General features: G+C 41.8%; 1 protein-coding gene across 1 annotated transcript; it reads left to right on the top strand.

Annotated features, from left to right (window-relative positions):
• Nucleotides 1-5,536: 5,536 nt before the first annotated feature.
• Nucleotides 5,537-16,678, top strand: LOC103252020 (zinc finger protein 85-like; the record flags this gene model as incomplete). The annotated part of the gene is made up of 4 exons (XM_008050612.1): nucleotides 5,537-5,566; nucleotides 9,148-9,274; nucleotides 10,413-10,508; nucleotides 14,877-16,678. Coding segments are annotated over exons 1-4 (2,055 nt in total), but the record flags the coding sequence as incomplete, so codon positions are not given.
• Between the last annotated feature and the right edge of the window lie 13 nt (nucleotides 16,679-16,691).

Genomic DNA, 16,691 nt, shown 5'->3' on the forward strand with positions numbered 1-16,691 from the left:
TTCTCATCATTGTGTCAGAGTTTCAGAATAAGATAAAAAATGACTTCCCACTCTTGGTCTGTCCTCTCAAGGATCATTGGCAGTTTGTCACCAGGCCCAAAACTGGTTCTGCCTGGTGGAGCAGCCAAAGTCAAGACAAGGAATTGGAACAGGGGCTGTGACATTATTTAGAGGACTATCAAAACCGAGAAGATGAGGGGTCAAGACCCCTCTTGGGTTTTGTGTACTTTTTTGGGGTTTTGTCCAGGTCACTGGTGGGGGAGAGAGAGGGGAGAGGATTGTTTGAGCCCAGAAATTTGAGGCTAACCTGGACAACATAGCACATCCATGTAGCTACAAAAGCTGATACAGTTTATCCAAGAGTGGTCACGCGTGTCTGTAGTTTCAGATTCTTGGGAGCCTGAGAAGGAAGAATCTGTTGAGCTCAGGAGGTCAAGATGGTGATAAGCTCTGTGGAGACAATTCATGCCTTCCTGGGTTATGGAGTGATATTCAGACTCATAAAATACACTTAATTTAATTTTTAAAAAATAAAGGCATATCTTCATCACGTAGATAGGACTTGTCCAGATAATCTCATCTGACAAGAAATGCCAGAGGCAGTTGTGGCAAAAATGGCTGATTCTCAGGTAAATGTGTTCCAAGTCAGGGGCTCTGTCTCTTTTCCTACTGGAATGTCATGATTTTAGAGCATGCAAACTTTGACTGATACTCATCTTTTTTTTTTTTAGTTGGATTTTCACTCTGTCACCCAGGCTAGAGTACAGTAGCATCTTCCATCTCCCATAGCCTCCACCTGCTGTGCTCAGGTGATCTTTCCACTTCAGCCTTTCAAGTAGCTAGAACTACAAGCACACACACCACCAGGATCGACTAACTTGTTGATTTATTGTAGAGATGAGGTCTTGTCAAGTTGTCCAAGCTATTCTCAAACCTATGGGCTCAGACAATCAATTCTCTCACCTCTTTCTCCCAAAGTTTTGGGATTATAGGCATGAGCCACCATGCCTGGCCTTTATATATATCGTATTCTACTTTAAACCTGTGTATTCCCTTGATTTTTCAGTCTTTATTTATGTTTAAATGTAGGGTACAATTCAGGGCTATGTATACAAATGTCCGTTATGCAGGAATGCTTGTTGAAGTCACTATCATATTGTTTTACTTTCAAGTCCTTATGGATAATAACGTCTTTCAAACTTTTTTATGGAATTCCAATTTAAATATTGTTTGCAAAATAATTTGTTTTCTTCAGAACACAAGCAACTGTTTGTATATCAGTATCAAACTCAATTGATAATCTGATTAGATTATTGACTTGATGAAACCATTTAATCTTACTTACCAATCATGTATTTTCATTATTTTTTATTTCTACTATTTTTCATGTATTTCAGAAATATTTTACACTTCTTTATAATTTGATCTTTAAATGTAAATTTTTTTGTAAATTTTACAATATCTTTTTAATCTGTTAACAGGATTATGTCTTTCTCATCAATTTTATTAATGTGACTTACTGTATTTATGAATTCCCAAATGCTGAATCTCCTAAGCATCCCTGACATAAAGGGAGCTTGATCATGATGTAATGCTACAACGTCCTGACACAGTGTTTCTACTGATTTTTTTTTTGAGTTGGAGTCACTCTGTCACCAAGACTGGAGTGCAGTAACTGCTCCCAGTCACTGCAGCCTCAACCTGCTGGGCTCTGGTGATCTTTCCGTCTCAGCCTTCCAAGTAGGTGGAACTACAGGTGCATGCTAACACACCTAGCTAATTTTTTTATTTATTGTAGAGATGAGATCTCACCAAGTTGCCTAGGTGGGACTTGAACCCACAGGCTCAGGCAATCCACTCACCTCAGCCTCCCAAAGCATGGGATTACAGGCTGCAACACTGAGCCCAGCATCATGTGAAATCTTAATCGTTCACATTCCCATCCTTTGCTTGTATCTGAGGATCTACCCCATTTTCAATGGGAAACTTGGATATCCACACATTGCCGTGTTCCCCAAGCACAAGGAAACATTTTTAATACTGCAGGTCATACATTCATGGTGAGAACAGTTCATGGCAACTAGACAGTGTGGATACTAAGAAGAGTGGAGTCTCTAGTATGTAGGGGGGCACATCCTTCAAAGCCCTTTAATATCAGGAAGAACAAAAAAAAAATGGAAAAATACTCTTTAGGCAAGACCATCACAAGTAGCAGTGAGGTTTACAAGTTTTAAAATTGACAGTCCTCCTGACCTGGGACACATTTATCTGAGAACCAGGTCTTTTTTTTCCTTTTCCTCCAGCTTCTCTGGAATTATTTTATTTTTTGAGTCAGAGGTCTCACTCCTTTGCCCAGGTTGGAGCGCAGTGACATGCTCACAGCCACACCAGCAATGACCTACTGGGCTCAGGCAATCCTTCTGCCTCAGCCATCCAAGTAACCATAACTACAGACTAAACCACACTTGGCCAATTTTTTATGTATTGTAGAGAAGAGGTCTTGCCAAGTTCCCTGGGCTGGTTCAAACCTGTGGGCTCAGGCAGTCTTCTCTCTGTGGCCGCCCAAAATGCTCAGAATACAGGCTGAACCACCCAGCCTGACCCTCTGGGATTTCATTTCAGCTGAGATGATCTAGACAAGTCACACCTACATGTTCAAAATATGCATTATTTATTTTAAAATCAAATTGAATATATTTTTTGTTAGAGTCTCACTCTGTCACTCAGGCAGAAGTGATGTGGCATCATTATTACGCACCACAGCCTTGAACTCCTGGACTCAGGTAATCCTTCTGTCTCAACCTCCAAAGTACCTGGAACTACAGGACTTTGCTAATACCCCTGGCTAAGTTTTCTTTAATTATTTTTTATAGTCACATGAATATGCTATGTTGTAGAGGTTGGTCTCAAACTCCTGGCCTCAAGCATTCCTCTCACCTCAGCCTCCCTAAGAGATAGGATTCCTGGCATAGCTTTGATGTGCAGCCAGCATATTCCTTTCACATAAGCATAATTCTTTCCTTGGTACCACCACACCCACAAGCAAGAGGGTCCAGAAAGGGCAATAAAGTCTACATTTTTCTGTTTTGTGTCACAGGAGACAGATTCAAAAACAGTGAGCTCCTGCAAGGAGTTCAAAGTGTGAGTTAAATCTTTCCTATCCACAAATACCCTCCTTGCCAGAAAGACTGGCAATTTCTTTTTCTTTCTTTTTTGAGTTTGAGTCTCACTCTGTCATCCAGACTGGAGTGCAATGGCCACTCCCAGCCACCACAGCCTCGACCTGCTGGGCTCCCATGATCCTTCTGCTTCAACCTTCCAAGTAGCTGGAACTACAGGCACACACTACCATGCCCAGCTAATTTTTGATTTATTGTAGAGATGAGGTCTCATCAAGTTGGCCAGATGGGTCTCGAACCCGTGGGCACAGGCAGTTCACTCACCTCAGCCTCCCAAAGTGCTGGGATTACAGGCTGAGCCACCAAGCCCAGCTGGCAATTTCTTCTACAGCAATAAATATATGACCTCACTGGCTTACCTGCCTGATCTAACCCAAGCAGATCAGGACAGGTGACCGCCCTTCTGAATTTAACTTTCACGAACATATCTGGCAACCCTCAACTTGACAATGTTGCCATGTTAGGATCACATGGGGGATAGCTGGGCACAATGGCTCACACCTGTAATTCCAGTAGTTTGGGAGATGAGACAAGAGGATTGCCTGAGCCCCAGGGTTCCAGACCAGCCTGGCCAACTTAACAAGACCTCACTTCAGCAATAAATCAAGCAATTAGCTGGGCATGGTTGCACATGCCTGAAGTTTGACATGAAAGCATTGCCTGTGGCCAACAGGTCAAGGCTGCAGTGGCTGTGAGTGTCCCACTGCACTCCATCCTGGGCACAACAAAGAAAACCTATATGGTTTATTTTTAACAATGACAACCCAGCAGAAATGATAATGAAAGAAATTCTGTCTGTGAATGTTCTCTTAAGCAGTAACATCAGAACTCACAACAACAAAAAATCAGGTACCATGGACACCTCCCTTTTTATGGACCACATGGTGCTGATTTAAGCATTTACCCTTTTACAACAGTTGGAAGTTTCTGGTGTGTAGGGATATTGACCACTTGATCTGTTTTTTCTAGTGGCTTTGTAATATGGTGGTAAACCTCTTATCTACCAGTGTGTTTTTCCAGACCTACTCCTCATTATTTACCCAAGTAACAGGAAACTGGAACCAACCCATATGGCTAAATTTATTCTTGTCCATGGAGAGTTTTATTCTTATTACTAAACTCAGCATTAAAAAAATAATTCATTGAAAGTGTTACCGGCTAGGCTCGGGAGGTCTTAGCGAATGGATCATCTGAGTCTGCATGTTCAAGACTAGTTCAGGTACCTTGGCGAGACCTCCTCTCTACAATAAAAAAAAAAAATAGCTGGGCATGGTAGCACATGCCTGTAGTTCTAGCTACTTGGAAGACTGAGGCAGAAGGATCACTGGAACCCAGCAGGTTGATTATGGGTTGGCCGTGTGTGTGCCACTGCACTGCTGCCTGGGTGACAGAGTGAGATTCACTCAAAAAACAAATGTAATGGATGCTTTCATACACCTGTGAAACTCAACAATTAATCTATCACACTTTCTGATGAAAATGTATTGATTTCCACAGCTACAAAGAGAGAAATTGTTCCTCATCGTTGTGATGTAACCTTGGGGTGGAGATAGGAGGAATGGGGAACTCTACCCCAGACCCTCCCTCCGTTGGCCCTGTCAGTCAGTCGGATCCTCCCCACCACTCTTTTGGGTCCCGAACACATGGAAAAAGGGACTGTTGACAGAGGGCTCAGCTGGTGCGGTCACGGATGGGACAAGCCCCATGGTCCTGGCTTAGCCTCACCTACACCGAGGGTACCAGGCCCAGCGGCCGGCGGGGACATATTCACTGTCAACTGAGGGTGAGGCTGGTCATGCCACACCCGGGTCATCCGAGTCCATCCACTTTCCCTCTCGGGACACCCCCGGCACACTAACCTTCTCCCAGTCTCCGGATGTCCCGGCAGCCTCACCAAGGGCTTCCACATCCTGCAGATCACAGGGCGACAGAGGTTGAAGCGAAGATACACGTGGGTGCCAGAGTACAGGACACTGCCGAAAGGACGACCCAACTGCTCAAGTGCAGGAGACGAAGGCCCCCAAACCGCCTTCTCACTTCCGGCTCCCATCTGATTGACCAGTTCACGCTTCAGCATCCATTGATTGGAAAAGCCTTCAGGCCCCGCCCTTCTGGTCTTGATTGACAGAAGGTTCAAAACAATAAGAACTCCATAGGCAAAAATGCCTTTAGATTTCTCCTTGCCCCAGAGTCTGGGCAGAAGGGTGGGGGGAGGAGGATTTTGAACCCCTTTGGGGCATGATGGGAGATTGTGTCACTCCTGGTTGGTGGGTCGTTGGACTGTAGGTCGACACCACCTCTCCCGGGACATGCTGGGATTATAGTCTTGCAGCTCCGCAGCCCACCAACTGGGAGCCATGCAGACGCCAGTGTTCCTCGCAATTCCTGTAAGGGGCCCCTCCTCACAAGTTACTACCACATTCCGGAGCTGGGAGAAATCTCAATATTTTCTTGCCTTACGCAGCCCATGTCTGATCGCATGTCCTGTCACTCAAGACCAGATGGCCTGGAGTTTTATCCAATCAGCTGATGCTGGGGTTTGAAATGGCCAATCAGACAGGAGCTGGAAGTGAGAGGGCAACTTCTGGGTTATTACTGGACCTTAGTTTCCTCTGTCAGCCTCGCACATCTTCATTTTAGCCTGTTTTGCCCTGTGAAAAGCAGGTCCTGGGAGATTCGTAAGACAGATGCTGCGACCCTTGGAAGGCAGGAGGTGGTGAGTGTGTGGGGAGGTTTCCCAGGAGGGGGAGGGGGATGGGGATGGACCTGGATGACCAGGCTCTTTAGGGACTGGCCTTTCCGTCAGCTCTGAGCCTGGACACAACCCCACCAGTGACTCAGCCTGGTCCCTTCGGTGTAGGCGGGCCTGGGCCATGACCCTGTGGTCTTGACCCTGCAGCGACATTGCCTGCTGAGCACGCTCCGTGCAGCTCACCATCTCCAAGTGTGCCGAATGCGTGAGGGAGGTGGAGAGGATCCGACCTGTGTGGGGAGCTGGTGAGGGGAAGGGGAGGCTATGATCCTGGCCCACTCCCTCTCTCCTCCCCAGAGTTAAATGGTGGCTCCATCACAACGTTAAGGAGGCCTCTTGGCCAACACCGGTTCTTGAGTCTGGAAACCCCAGCCAGGACTCGTGGTGTGGGGATTCCCGAGGGCCTGGGAGGAAAGGCTTTGAGAAGGTGTATGGGGAAGCCGGGATGGGCAATTGATGTTGGGTGACAGTCCTGCAGTGGCCTTAACTTAATTATCTAGGTGGAACTCTCCAGGATCTGTCATTAGTGTCATTGGGCATTTGTGTCACCAGGTCCAAATCTGGTTCTTTCAACATAAGGAGTTGGAGTAGGGGTTGTGACTTTATTTAGTAGGGACACTAAAACAAAGGAAATGAGGGACGGCATCCTAAAGACCCCTCCTGGGTTGTGTGTGCTTTATCAAAATTTTTATCCAGGCTGTGGGACAGAGAGCGGCTAAGATCAAGAGGTGGCTTAGACTTGCAGACTTATGGGCGATGAGAGAAGTCCTGGAAAGTGGTGAATTATCTTTGTCCTTGGTTCACAGTCTCCTTATTCCTTTATTAAAACAGAGTTAGTGCACATACTCCCACTTTCCCAGAGTTAGTCTGGACAGTTGCATACTGGTGCCAACCTTGTCAGCATTTCAAAATTATTTTAGATACATGCAATCACACAAAGAAGCCAGAGCCCCCCTATCTAAAATGGAGTTATGTCAAACTTTTGAGAGTTGAAACTATCCCATTTTGCATTGATTAGGTCTAAGATTTATATTATTAAGTTAGTAACTCTCAAAAATTTTATTTTGGTTTGGCGACTAGTTTCTATGCAGTTTTAGACACATCACTGTTCTTGAGGGGCAAAGGCTGAATTGATGTCTGCCCTCTGGATTATCTTGCATTTGTAAAGAAGGAAAACTATCTTAAAGGATAAAGTAGACCCACCTCAGGTAGATGGTGGAAGAACCAAATCACAGAGAACCTCAGGCAAACAGGAAGGCAAGTGAGGGGCTCCTAAGAGGGTGGTAAGACTCTAACAAAAAATAAATACATGGCATTTAATTTTGAAATAAGTAAAGGTATATTTTCAAAATATAGGTGTGACTTGATTAGGTAATCTCACCTGAGAAGAAATCCCAGAGAAGTAGGAGAAAAAAGAAAAAATGACTGCTTCTCAGGTAAATGTGTCCCAGATCAGAAGGAATGTCATGTGTGTAAAACTTGCAAACCATGCTGCTGTCCTTGTGATGGTCCTGCCTAATGAGTTTGTTTCAACTATTATTGTTCTTCCTGTGATATTCAATGGGTCTGTTGGACACTGATCCCTACATAGCCTCTTCTGTTCTCTTCAACCATAGGGCTTAGTTGTCATATACTGTTCTCACCATGAATGTATCACCTGTATTATTAAAAATTTTCCCTTGTTTCAGGGGGTCATCGGAAGACATGGTAACCAAGAATACCACTGGAGATTGGATAAATCCTCAGATTCTAATGAAGGATAGAAATATGTGTGTATATACACACACACACACACAAATATATATATATGTTTTTGTTTTGTTTTGTTTTTTGGTTGTAGTCTTCTTCTGTTGTCCAGAATGAAATGCACTGGCACACTCATGGCCACCAGAGCCCAGGTAATTTTTTAAATTTATTGTGGAGATGAGGTCTTGCCAACTTGCCCAGGGTGATCTCACACCCAAGGGCTCAGGAAATTATCTTGCCACAGTCTCCCAAAGTGCTGGGATTATAGGCAAGAGCCTCTGCTCTTAGCCAGAACATGTACTGTTAAGGTTCTATCTAGTTGCTCCAACAGCTCCATGCAGAACACGGTTAATAAAATGTATATTTAAGCAGGATGGCAGTTACTGCGTAAAATATCTTTCAAAAAAAATCTGAATGAAGAATAATTAGAAGAGACTTGCTCTCTAGAATCCCAACAACCAGAAATATGAGAGATTTCAGAGATTACATGCCATGGGAGATACCTGTAGGCTGATTTCTGCCTAACACATGTTTTCTTGTTATTAAGTTGAGATTATAAATTACTATATTGGATGGGTGTGGTGATTCAGCCTGTAATCCCAGCACTTGGGGAGGCTGAGGCAACAGAATTGCCTGAGCCTGTGTTTTGAGAATAGTTTGGGCATTTGGTGAGACCTCATCGCTACAGTAAATTAGAAAAACTAGCCTGGTTGCATGCACCTGTAGTTCTAGATATTTGGGAGGCGGAGGTGGAAGGATTTCCTAAGTCCTTCAGATCAAGGCTGCAGTGGTCATGAGCATACCATTGCACTCCAGCCTGGATGAGGAGACTGAGACTCCAACTCAAAAAATAATAATAAATTATTATAACTTTTGGCTAAAAGATCTCAGCATGGATGTTGTGTTCCACCTGTGTGCCTTGACATCTGATACCAGTTTGTCCCAACTATTTGGGATGCTACGGAGGATGAATTCTTTTAGCCAAGGAGATCAAGGCTGCAATAGGCTGTGATTATGCCATGGCACCCTAGTCTGGATAAGAATGAGACAAACCAACTGAAAAAAAAAAGTGCAGAACCTCAGGCTAAATACAGGTTTTTTTTAATCCAAATTTGCATTTTAACAAGGTATTCAACTCATTGTTGTACAAATTAAAACTTGTTGAGGACCTTCTGACTCACTAGGAGTTTTGTACTCTGTGTGATGTAAACATAGCAATTAAAAATCTATTTGCCTGTGCTGATGTTCAAATTTATGCTGTTTCACTCAGAAAAATAGAGTCTACACTGGCTGAGATGATTTTATTTCATCCTTTTTTCCCACACTTAATGCATTAGAGGATATTTCTATGTTATGAATTTTCTTATTGCATAATAATAGTTGTCTTGTCAGCTGGACCCTGTTCTTTTCACTCTTGCTTTACCTAGAGGTCATGGTAACTTGATAAATATGTGTTTTTGTTGTTTTCAGGGGTTGTTGTCATTCAAGGATGTGGCCATCGAATTCTCTCCAGAGGAGTGGGAATGCCTAGACTCCCCTCAGCGAATATTGTACAGGACTGTGATGTTAGAGATCCATAGAAACCTGGTTTTTCTAGGTGAGTAAACTTCCAAAGTACAATCCCTATTTCATACTAAGGATTTTATGTCCTTCCTTTGTATACTGTTTTCTGGGAATTTCTGCTTTGCATGAATGAGTTTCAGATTCCTACTTTCAAAAAAAGTTGGTAATATGTTAACATAGAAAATAAAAAATTAATGATGTTTCATTTTGACATGAAGCCTTCTCTATTTTAAATTGACCAGTGTCCTCCTAGCTACATTATTGGTAAGTTCAGAAATTTAGTGGCATAGATATCATTGCCCACATCTCATTCCCATTGCTGCCATAAGTTATTGACTCACTAGTACTGCACTAAGAATGCACAAATTTAAGGCCCAGTCATACTGGTTCAGCTGTGTAATGCCAGCACTTTAGGAAGGTGAGTTGAGAAGACTGCCAGAGCCCATGGGTTCAAGAACAGCTTGGGCAACTTGGCAAGACTCCAAGTGAGACTCCAACTTAAAAAAAAAAAGTTATCTGGGAGTGGTAATGCACACCTCTAGTTCTGGTTACTTGGTAGCTGAGGGAGAAGAATTACCTGAGCCCAACAGATGAACACTGGTGTGGCCATGAACTTTCCACTGCACTACAGCCTGGGTGATGGAGTGAGACTCCAACTTAGAATGAGAAGAAACCCATAAATTGGAAATTCTATCTAAATGTTCTTAAGGTTTTATTGGGAAACCGTATTTTGGGATTAATTTTCTAGAACCTTGTATAATGTGTTCTCTATTGATCAAATACTAGGTTTGTTTTTCTTGTTTGTTTTTTGTTTTGTTTGTTTGTTTGTTTTTTGAGTTGGAGTCTCACTCTGTCGCCCAGACTGGAGTGCAGTGGCCGCTCCCGGCCACCGCAGCCTTGACCTACTGGGCTCTGGCGATCCTTCCGCCTCAGCCTTCCGAATAGCCGGAATTACAGGCATGCACTACCACACCCAGCTGGTTTTTTGATTTATTGTAGAGATGAGGTGTAGCTGCCCAGGCAGGTCTCGAACCCGTGGGCTCAGGCAATCCACTCACCTCAGCCTCCCAAAGGCGTGGGATTACAGGCTGAGCCACCGAGCCTGGCTAAATACTAGGTTTGTAATTGAAGAACCCCAACAAGAATCAAGTGACATTTTTCTAATAAAACAGGACTTGCTGACTCTAAGTCAGACCTCATCATGCATCTGGAGCAAAGGAAAGAGCCCTGGGATGTGAAGAGACATGACATATTAGCCAAACTTCCAGGTAAGTGGGAGTAAATGAAGCAGATGACACAGGTTGAGGAATTAGAGCTTGAAATGTGGTTTGAGAAGGCGGTCTGCTCCATTGGAAATGGTTTCTGAGAAGCCTGGGATTCTTTCTCTTGCATCCAAAATGAACATCTGTTATTCCATGTTCTGAAATTCTCCAAAAACTCTGCTTCTTCAATGATCTTTAAAGTTTACAGAGGAAATCAAAGTCCACTTAAAAGTTTGTTAGAAACTGCATGATCTGACTACCTTTCTGATGCTTTGGGGATGTGTAAGTATTTGTTTATTTATTTGGAAATCCATGTCAAGCTATTTTTTATGTTTTCTTTTTGCGTCATGGTTGGAAGTATGTGAGCAGTGATTTTGTTATCTGTTTGAGAAATTTTAAGAACACTCTGGACACATGTTACATGTGTTCAAATTTATGATTTTCTATACTAGGGAGATTTCCAATGATTTTATTGAAGTTCATACTCAATAGTCGCAGCTAAATACAAATTTTCTCTCTCAATAGATGAAATCCTGATATTTTACTTTTATAGTATAATCTGAGCCTGGTAGTTTTTCTTTATGACCAAAAATTTAAGTATACTATATCATGTAGAGCATTGGTAAACATATATTAAACTCCTACATGTTACTTTGTATCTTAATAACTTAAATTTTCTTTAGTATGAAGTTTAGGGCTAGATTCATATATGCATATATTCAAACACATATGTATGCATGTTTATGTGTGATTAGGTTCTGATTTTTTATACATATTTTTATTTATACCTACATATGTTTTTTTTTTACAAAAATGAATAGCCATATGTTGTAAATAATGTAATAATTTGATATACCTATGCAGTGTGAAATGATGATTGCAATTATATTGATGAACATATCAACTATCTTACCTAGTTGCCATTTTTATGTTTTGTAAGGACAACACATAATGTCTTCTATTTTAGCAAATTTTCTAAGCATACCGAGATGTCATTATTTATTTATTTATTTTTGAGTTGGAATCTCACTCTGTCACCCAGACTGGAGTACAGTGACTGTTCTGGGCCACTGCAGCCTCAACCTGCTGGGCTCTGGCGATTCTTCTGCCTCAGCCTTCCAAGTAGCTGGAACTACAGGCATGTGCTACCATGCCCGGCTTATTTTGATTTATTGTAGAGATGAGGTCTCGCCAAGTTGCCCAGATGGGTCTCAAACCCATGGGCTCAGTCAATCCACTCACCTCAGCCTCCCAAAGTGCTGAGATTGCAGGCTGAGCCACTGAGCCTGGCTATGAGATGTCTTTATTAACGATAAGTCACTATGGTACACATTAGTTCCCTAAAACTCAGTTATAACTCAAATTTTATAATCATTGAAAACCATCTCCATTTTCCAACCTGCAGGCCCTGGTGACCACGTTGTGCTTTCCTCCTCTATGAGTGTACGTACTTCCTCACAGTAGTGAGATCATACAGGATTTTATTTTCCCAAATTGGAGTTGCACTCTGTCACCCATTCTGGAGTGCAGTGGCATGCTAATGACCACCACAGCCTCATTGCTGGGTCAGGAGATCCTTCCATATCAGCCTTTCAAGTAACCGGAACTACAAGCATGTGCTGCCACACCAAGATTTTTTTTTGCATTTGTCATAGACTTGAGGTCTCACCTAGGTGCCCATACTGATCTTGATCTTGAAACCCTGAGCTCAGGCAATCCTCTCACCTCAGTCTCCCGATGTGATGGGTTTACAGTCTTGAGCCACTGTACCTGTTCTCACACAGTATTTGTGTGTGTGTGTGTGTGCCTGGCTCACTTCAGTTAGCATAGTGTCTTACAATGTCATCCATAAAGTTGAAATTGCAGAATTCTGTAAAAATTTTTTGGCTGAATCATATGCCATTGTGTATATATATATATGTGTCTCTGTGTGTGTGTATGTCTGTGTGTGTGTGTGTTATTTTCTTTTTTTTTTTTTTTTTGAGTTGGAATCTCACTCTGTCACCCAGACTGGAGTGCAGAGGCTGCTCCCAGCCACCGCAGCCTTGCCTGCTGGACTCTGGTGATCCTTCCACCTTAGCCTTCCAAGTAGCTGGAACTACAGGCATGCACTACCACGTCTGGCTAGTTTTTGATTTATTGTAGAGATGAGGTCTCGCCAAGTTGCCCAGGCGGGTCTCAAACCCGCGGGCTCAGGCAATGTTATTTTCTTAATTAACACAGATTCCACAAATATTTAGGTTGTTTTCAAGCTTGGCCATCTTGACAAATGCTACAATGCCCATAGGGGTTGGAGACACCTTTTTGATACTGATTTTATTTCCTTTGGTTATATACCAAGAAAAGCGATTTCTGTACTATGTGGCTGTTTTTATCTATCTATCTATCTATCTATCTATCTGAGTTGGAGTCTCACTCTGTCATCTAGACTGGAGTGCAGCGGCTGTTCCCAGCCACTGCAGCCTCAACCTACTGGGCTTCAGCAATCCTTCCACCTCATACTTTCAAGTACCTGGAACTACAGGCATGGACTACCATGCCTGGCTAATGTATTTATTTATTTATTTATTTATTTATTTATTGTAGAGATGAGGTCTCATGGGCTCAGGCAATCCACTCACCTCAGCCTTCCAAGTACCTGGAACTACAGGCATGGACTACCATGCCTGGTTAATGTATTTATTTATTTATTTATTTATTTATTTATTTATTTGAGAGATGAGGTCTCACCAAGTTGCCCAGGCTGGTCTCAAACCCACGGGCTCAGGCAATCCACTCACCTCAGTCTTCCAAAGCACTGGGATTACAGGCTGAGTCACCAGGTTCGGCTTCCCTTTTTATTTTTAAAAGAATGTTGATAATGATTTTTGTATGACTCTACCAATTTTAAACTCACCAAGAGTATACAGAATTTCTTTTTCTTCACAGCCTTATCAAAAGTTCTCTCTAGGCCAGGCTTGGTGGCTCAGTCTGTAATCTCAGCACTTTGGGATGCCTAGGTGAGTGGATTGCCTGAGCCCGCAGATCTGAGACCCACCTGTGCAACTTGACGAGACCTCATCTCTACAATAAATCAAAAATGAGCCAGGCATGGTAGCGTGTGCCTATAGTTCCAGCTACTTGGAAGGCTGAGGTGGAAGGATCGCTGGAGCCCAGCAGGTCGAGGCTGCAGTGGCCAGGAGTGGCCACTGAACTCCAGTCTGTGTAACAGAGTGAGACTCCAACTCAAATAAAATAGTTCCCTCTGTCTCTCTTCTGGTTGATATTAGCCATTCTAACAGCTGTGAGACAATATATCATTATTGTGTTTATTTGAAATTGCCTCCATTGATGATGTTCAGTGAAAATTCATATACCTGTTGTCAATATATATGTCTACATTGGAAAATAACTATTTATTTTGGGGCTACTTTTTATTCAAGTGATTATAATTTTCTTGCTTTAACATCTCATGAAGTATATGGTTTGCAGATGTTTTCTCTTGTCCTGTAAGCCTTTTCCCTTTTTGCTTTTCCCTTTACTATGCATAAGCTTCTCAGTTTGGTGTTGCCAACTTGTTTATATTTATTTTTATTCCTGTAGTTATAAAAAATTGTTACTAAGACCAATATCATATCAAGGATGTTTTCCAAATTCTTTTTATGGTTATGTTTTATCAACCATGTTCTCTGTCACCCAGGCAGTAGTGCGGTAGTTCAAGTAAGGGTTTCTTCATTTCATATGAAAACTTCTCAAACTTTTTTGTAATTTGCAGCTCCACATATTATTGAGTCATTTATCCAGGTTCTGTCTATGCTTTGGCACACTTTGTTTGAATTGGAGTATTTGAAATTCAAAGATATACATGTCATAATGTTTATGATGTTGCTTTGTTGAGATTAATTTAACACCAATTGCTAAGTTAGAGATTCTAGGAGACTCTCATGCCTGTTCTTAGGAGGTGTCTTTCCTGTATGTTAGGACAGAAACCAATATTTGCCTAAACCCTCAGAGGACAGAAGTGCAAACTAATACTCCACTATTCTGTTTATTCCCTGAGAAAGAAATCAAGAGTTAGGATGTCACATCTGATTGCATCATACTATATTGTAGAGGAAGAGAAATTATGATGGCAAAATTACTAAACTTTCTCTTCCATGTAACTCATTTTATCATTGTGGATTCTGCAAAGTCTTAGCTGTTTTTTGAGTTCTCACACAGGCAATGGGGTAAGTATTTTCTTAAGTACATATATTTATGATGGAGTGGAAACCTGTGATTTGTACTTCCCATCCTACTTATGCTCTTACCATGGTATAATACTATGTTTTATTTTTAAAGGCTATTTACCCGAGTCTAGCACATGGAATACATTTTTATTTTCATGATTTTCAGCTGTGACTTCTCATTACACTGAAGACCTTTTGCTAGAGAAGAGCATAGAAGACTCACTTACAAAGGTGCCAGTGGGAAAATATGATAAATATAGCCATAAGAACATATGCTTACAAAAATCTTGGGAAAGTGTGCATGAGGCTGAAGACCAGATAGAATGCTCAGTTGTAAATAACCATTACAAATGTAACAAGAGTGAGAAAGTCTTTCATCAACACTCCATATCTGTTATCCACCAGAGTATCCATATTTCTGAAATGGCTGTCAAACATGAATATAGCAAAACATTTAACTGGTCCTCAAAATGTAGTCAACATCAAACAAATAGTGGAGGAAATATGCACAATGTATGTGGGAAAGTATTTAAGAAATCGTCCTATTTAAATAGACATGAAAAAATCCATAGGGGAGAGAGAGTCTCCAAAAGTGAAAAACATGACAAAGCCCTTAGCTATTACTCATGTCATTCACAACATCAGAAAATTCATTGTGGAGAGAAACTCTATAAATGTGAAGAATGTGATAAAGCCTTTACTTGGTATCCACATTTTAGTCACCATCAGAGAATCCATACTGCACATAAACCCAACAAATATCAAGCATGTGACAAGTCCTTTCATCAGTACTCAAATGATACTCAACATCAAAGATACCATACTGGAGAGAAACCCTGCAAATGTGAAGAATGTGGCAAAGCCTTTCACTCTCAAGGAGAATTTGCTGGACATAAGACCATTCATACTGGAGAGAAACCCTATAAATGTGCTGAATGTGGCAAAGCCTTTCACTCTCATTCACATCTTACTCGACATACAGTGATCCATACTGGTAAGACACCCTACAAATGTGAAGAATGTGGCAAAGCCTTTCACTGTCGTTCAAACCTTGCTCAACATATGATGATCCATACTGGAGAGAAACCCTACAAATGTGAAGAATGTGGCAAAGTCTTTCGCACTCGTTCAAACCTTACTCAACATATGGTGATCCATACAGGAGAGAAACCCTACAAATGTGAAGAATGTGGCAAAACCTTTCACTTTCGTTCAACACTTTCTAGACATACCGTGATCCATAATGAACAGAAACCTTATAAATGTGAAGAATGTAGCAAAACCTTTCATACTCATTCAAACCTTACTTACCATATGTTGATCCATACTGGAGGGAAACCCTACAAATGTGAAGAATGTGGCAAAGCCTTTCGCTGTTGTTCACACCTTGCTCAACACACAGTGATCCATTCTGGAGAGAAATCCTACAAATGTGAAGAATGTGGCAAAGCCTTTCACACTCGTTCAAACCTTACTCGACATATGGTGATCCATACTGGAGAGAAACCCTACAAATGTGAAGAATGTGGCAAAACCTTTCACTCTCGTTCAGATCTTTCTAGACATACAGTGATCCATAATAGACAGAAACCTTATAAATGTGAAGAATGTGGCAAAACCTTTCACACTCATTCAAACCTTACTAACCATATGGTGATCCATACTGGAGAGAAACCCTACAAATGTGAAGAATGTGGCAAAGCCTTTCACACTCGTTCATACCTTACTCGACATACAGTGATCCATAATGGACAGAAACCTTACAAATGTGAAGAATGTGGCAAGGTCTTTCACTCTCATGTAGCATTTGCTAGACATAAGACCATGCATACTGGGGAGAAATCCTACAAATGTAAAGAATGTGGCAGAGCCTATCACACTCAAAGAGGATTGACTGTACATAAGATCATCCATACTGGACAGGCACCCTATAAATGTGCAGAATGTGGCAAGGCCTTTCGCTCTCATGTACGATTTGCTA

This window comes from Carlito syrichta, unplaced genomic scaffold (genome assembly GCF_000164805.1).
Source record: "Carlito syrichta isolate Samal-C Ts95f unplaced genomic scaffold, Tarsius_syrichta-2.0.1 Scaffold61404, whole genome shotgun sequence".
Taxonomy (NCBI): domain Eukaryota; kingdom Metazoa; phylum Chordata; class Mammalia; order Primates; family Tarsiidae; genus Carlito; species Carlito syrichta.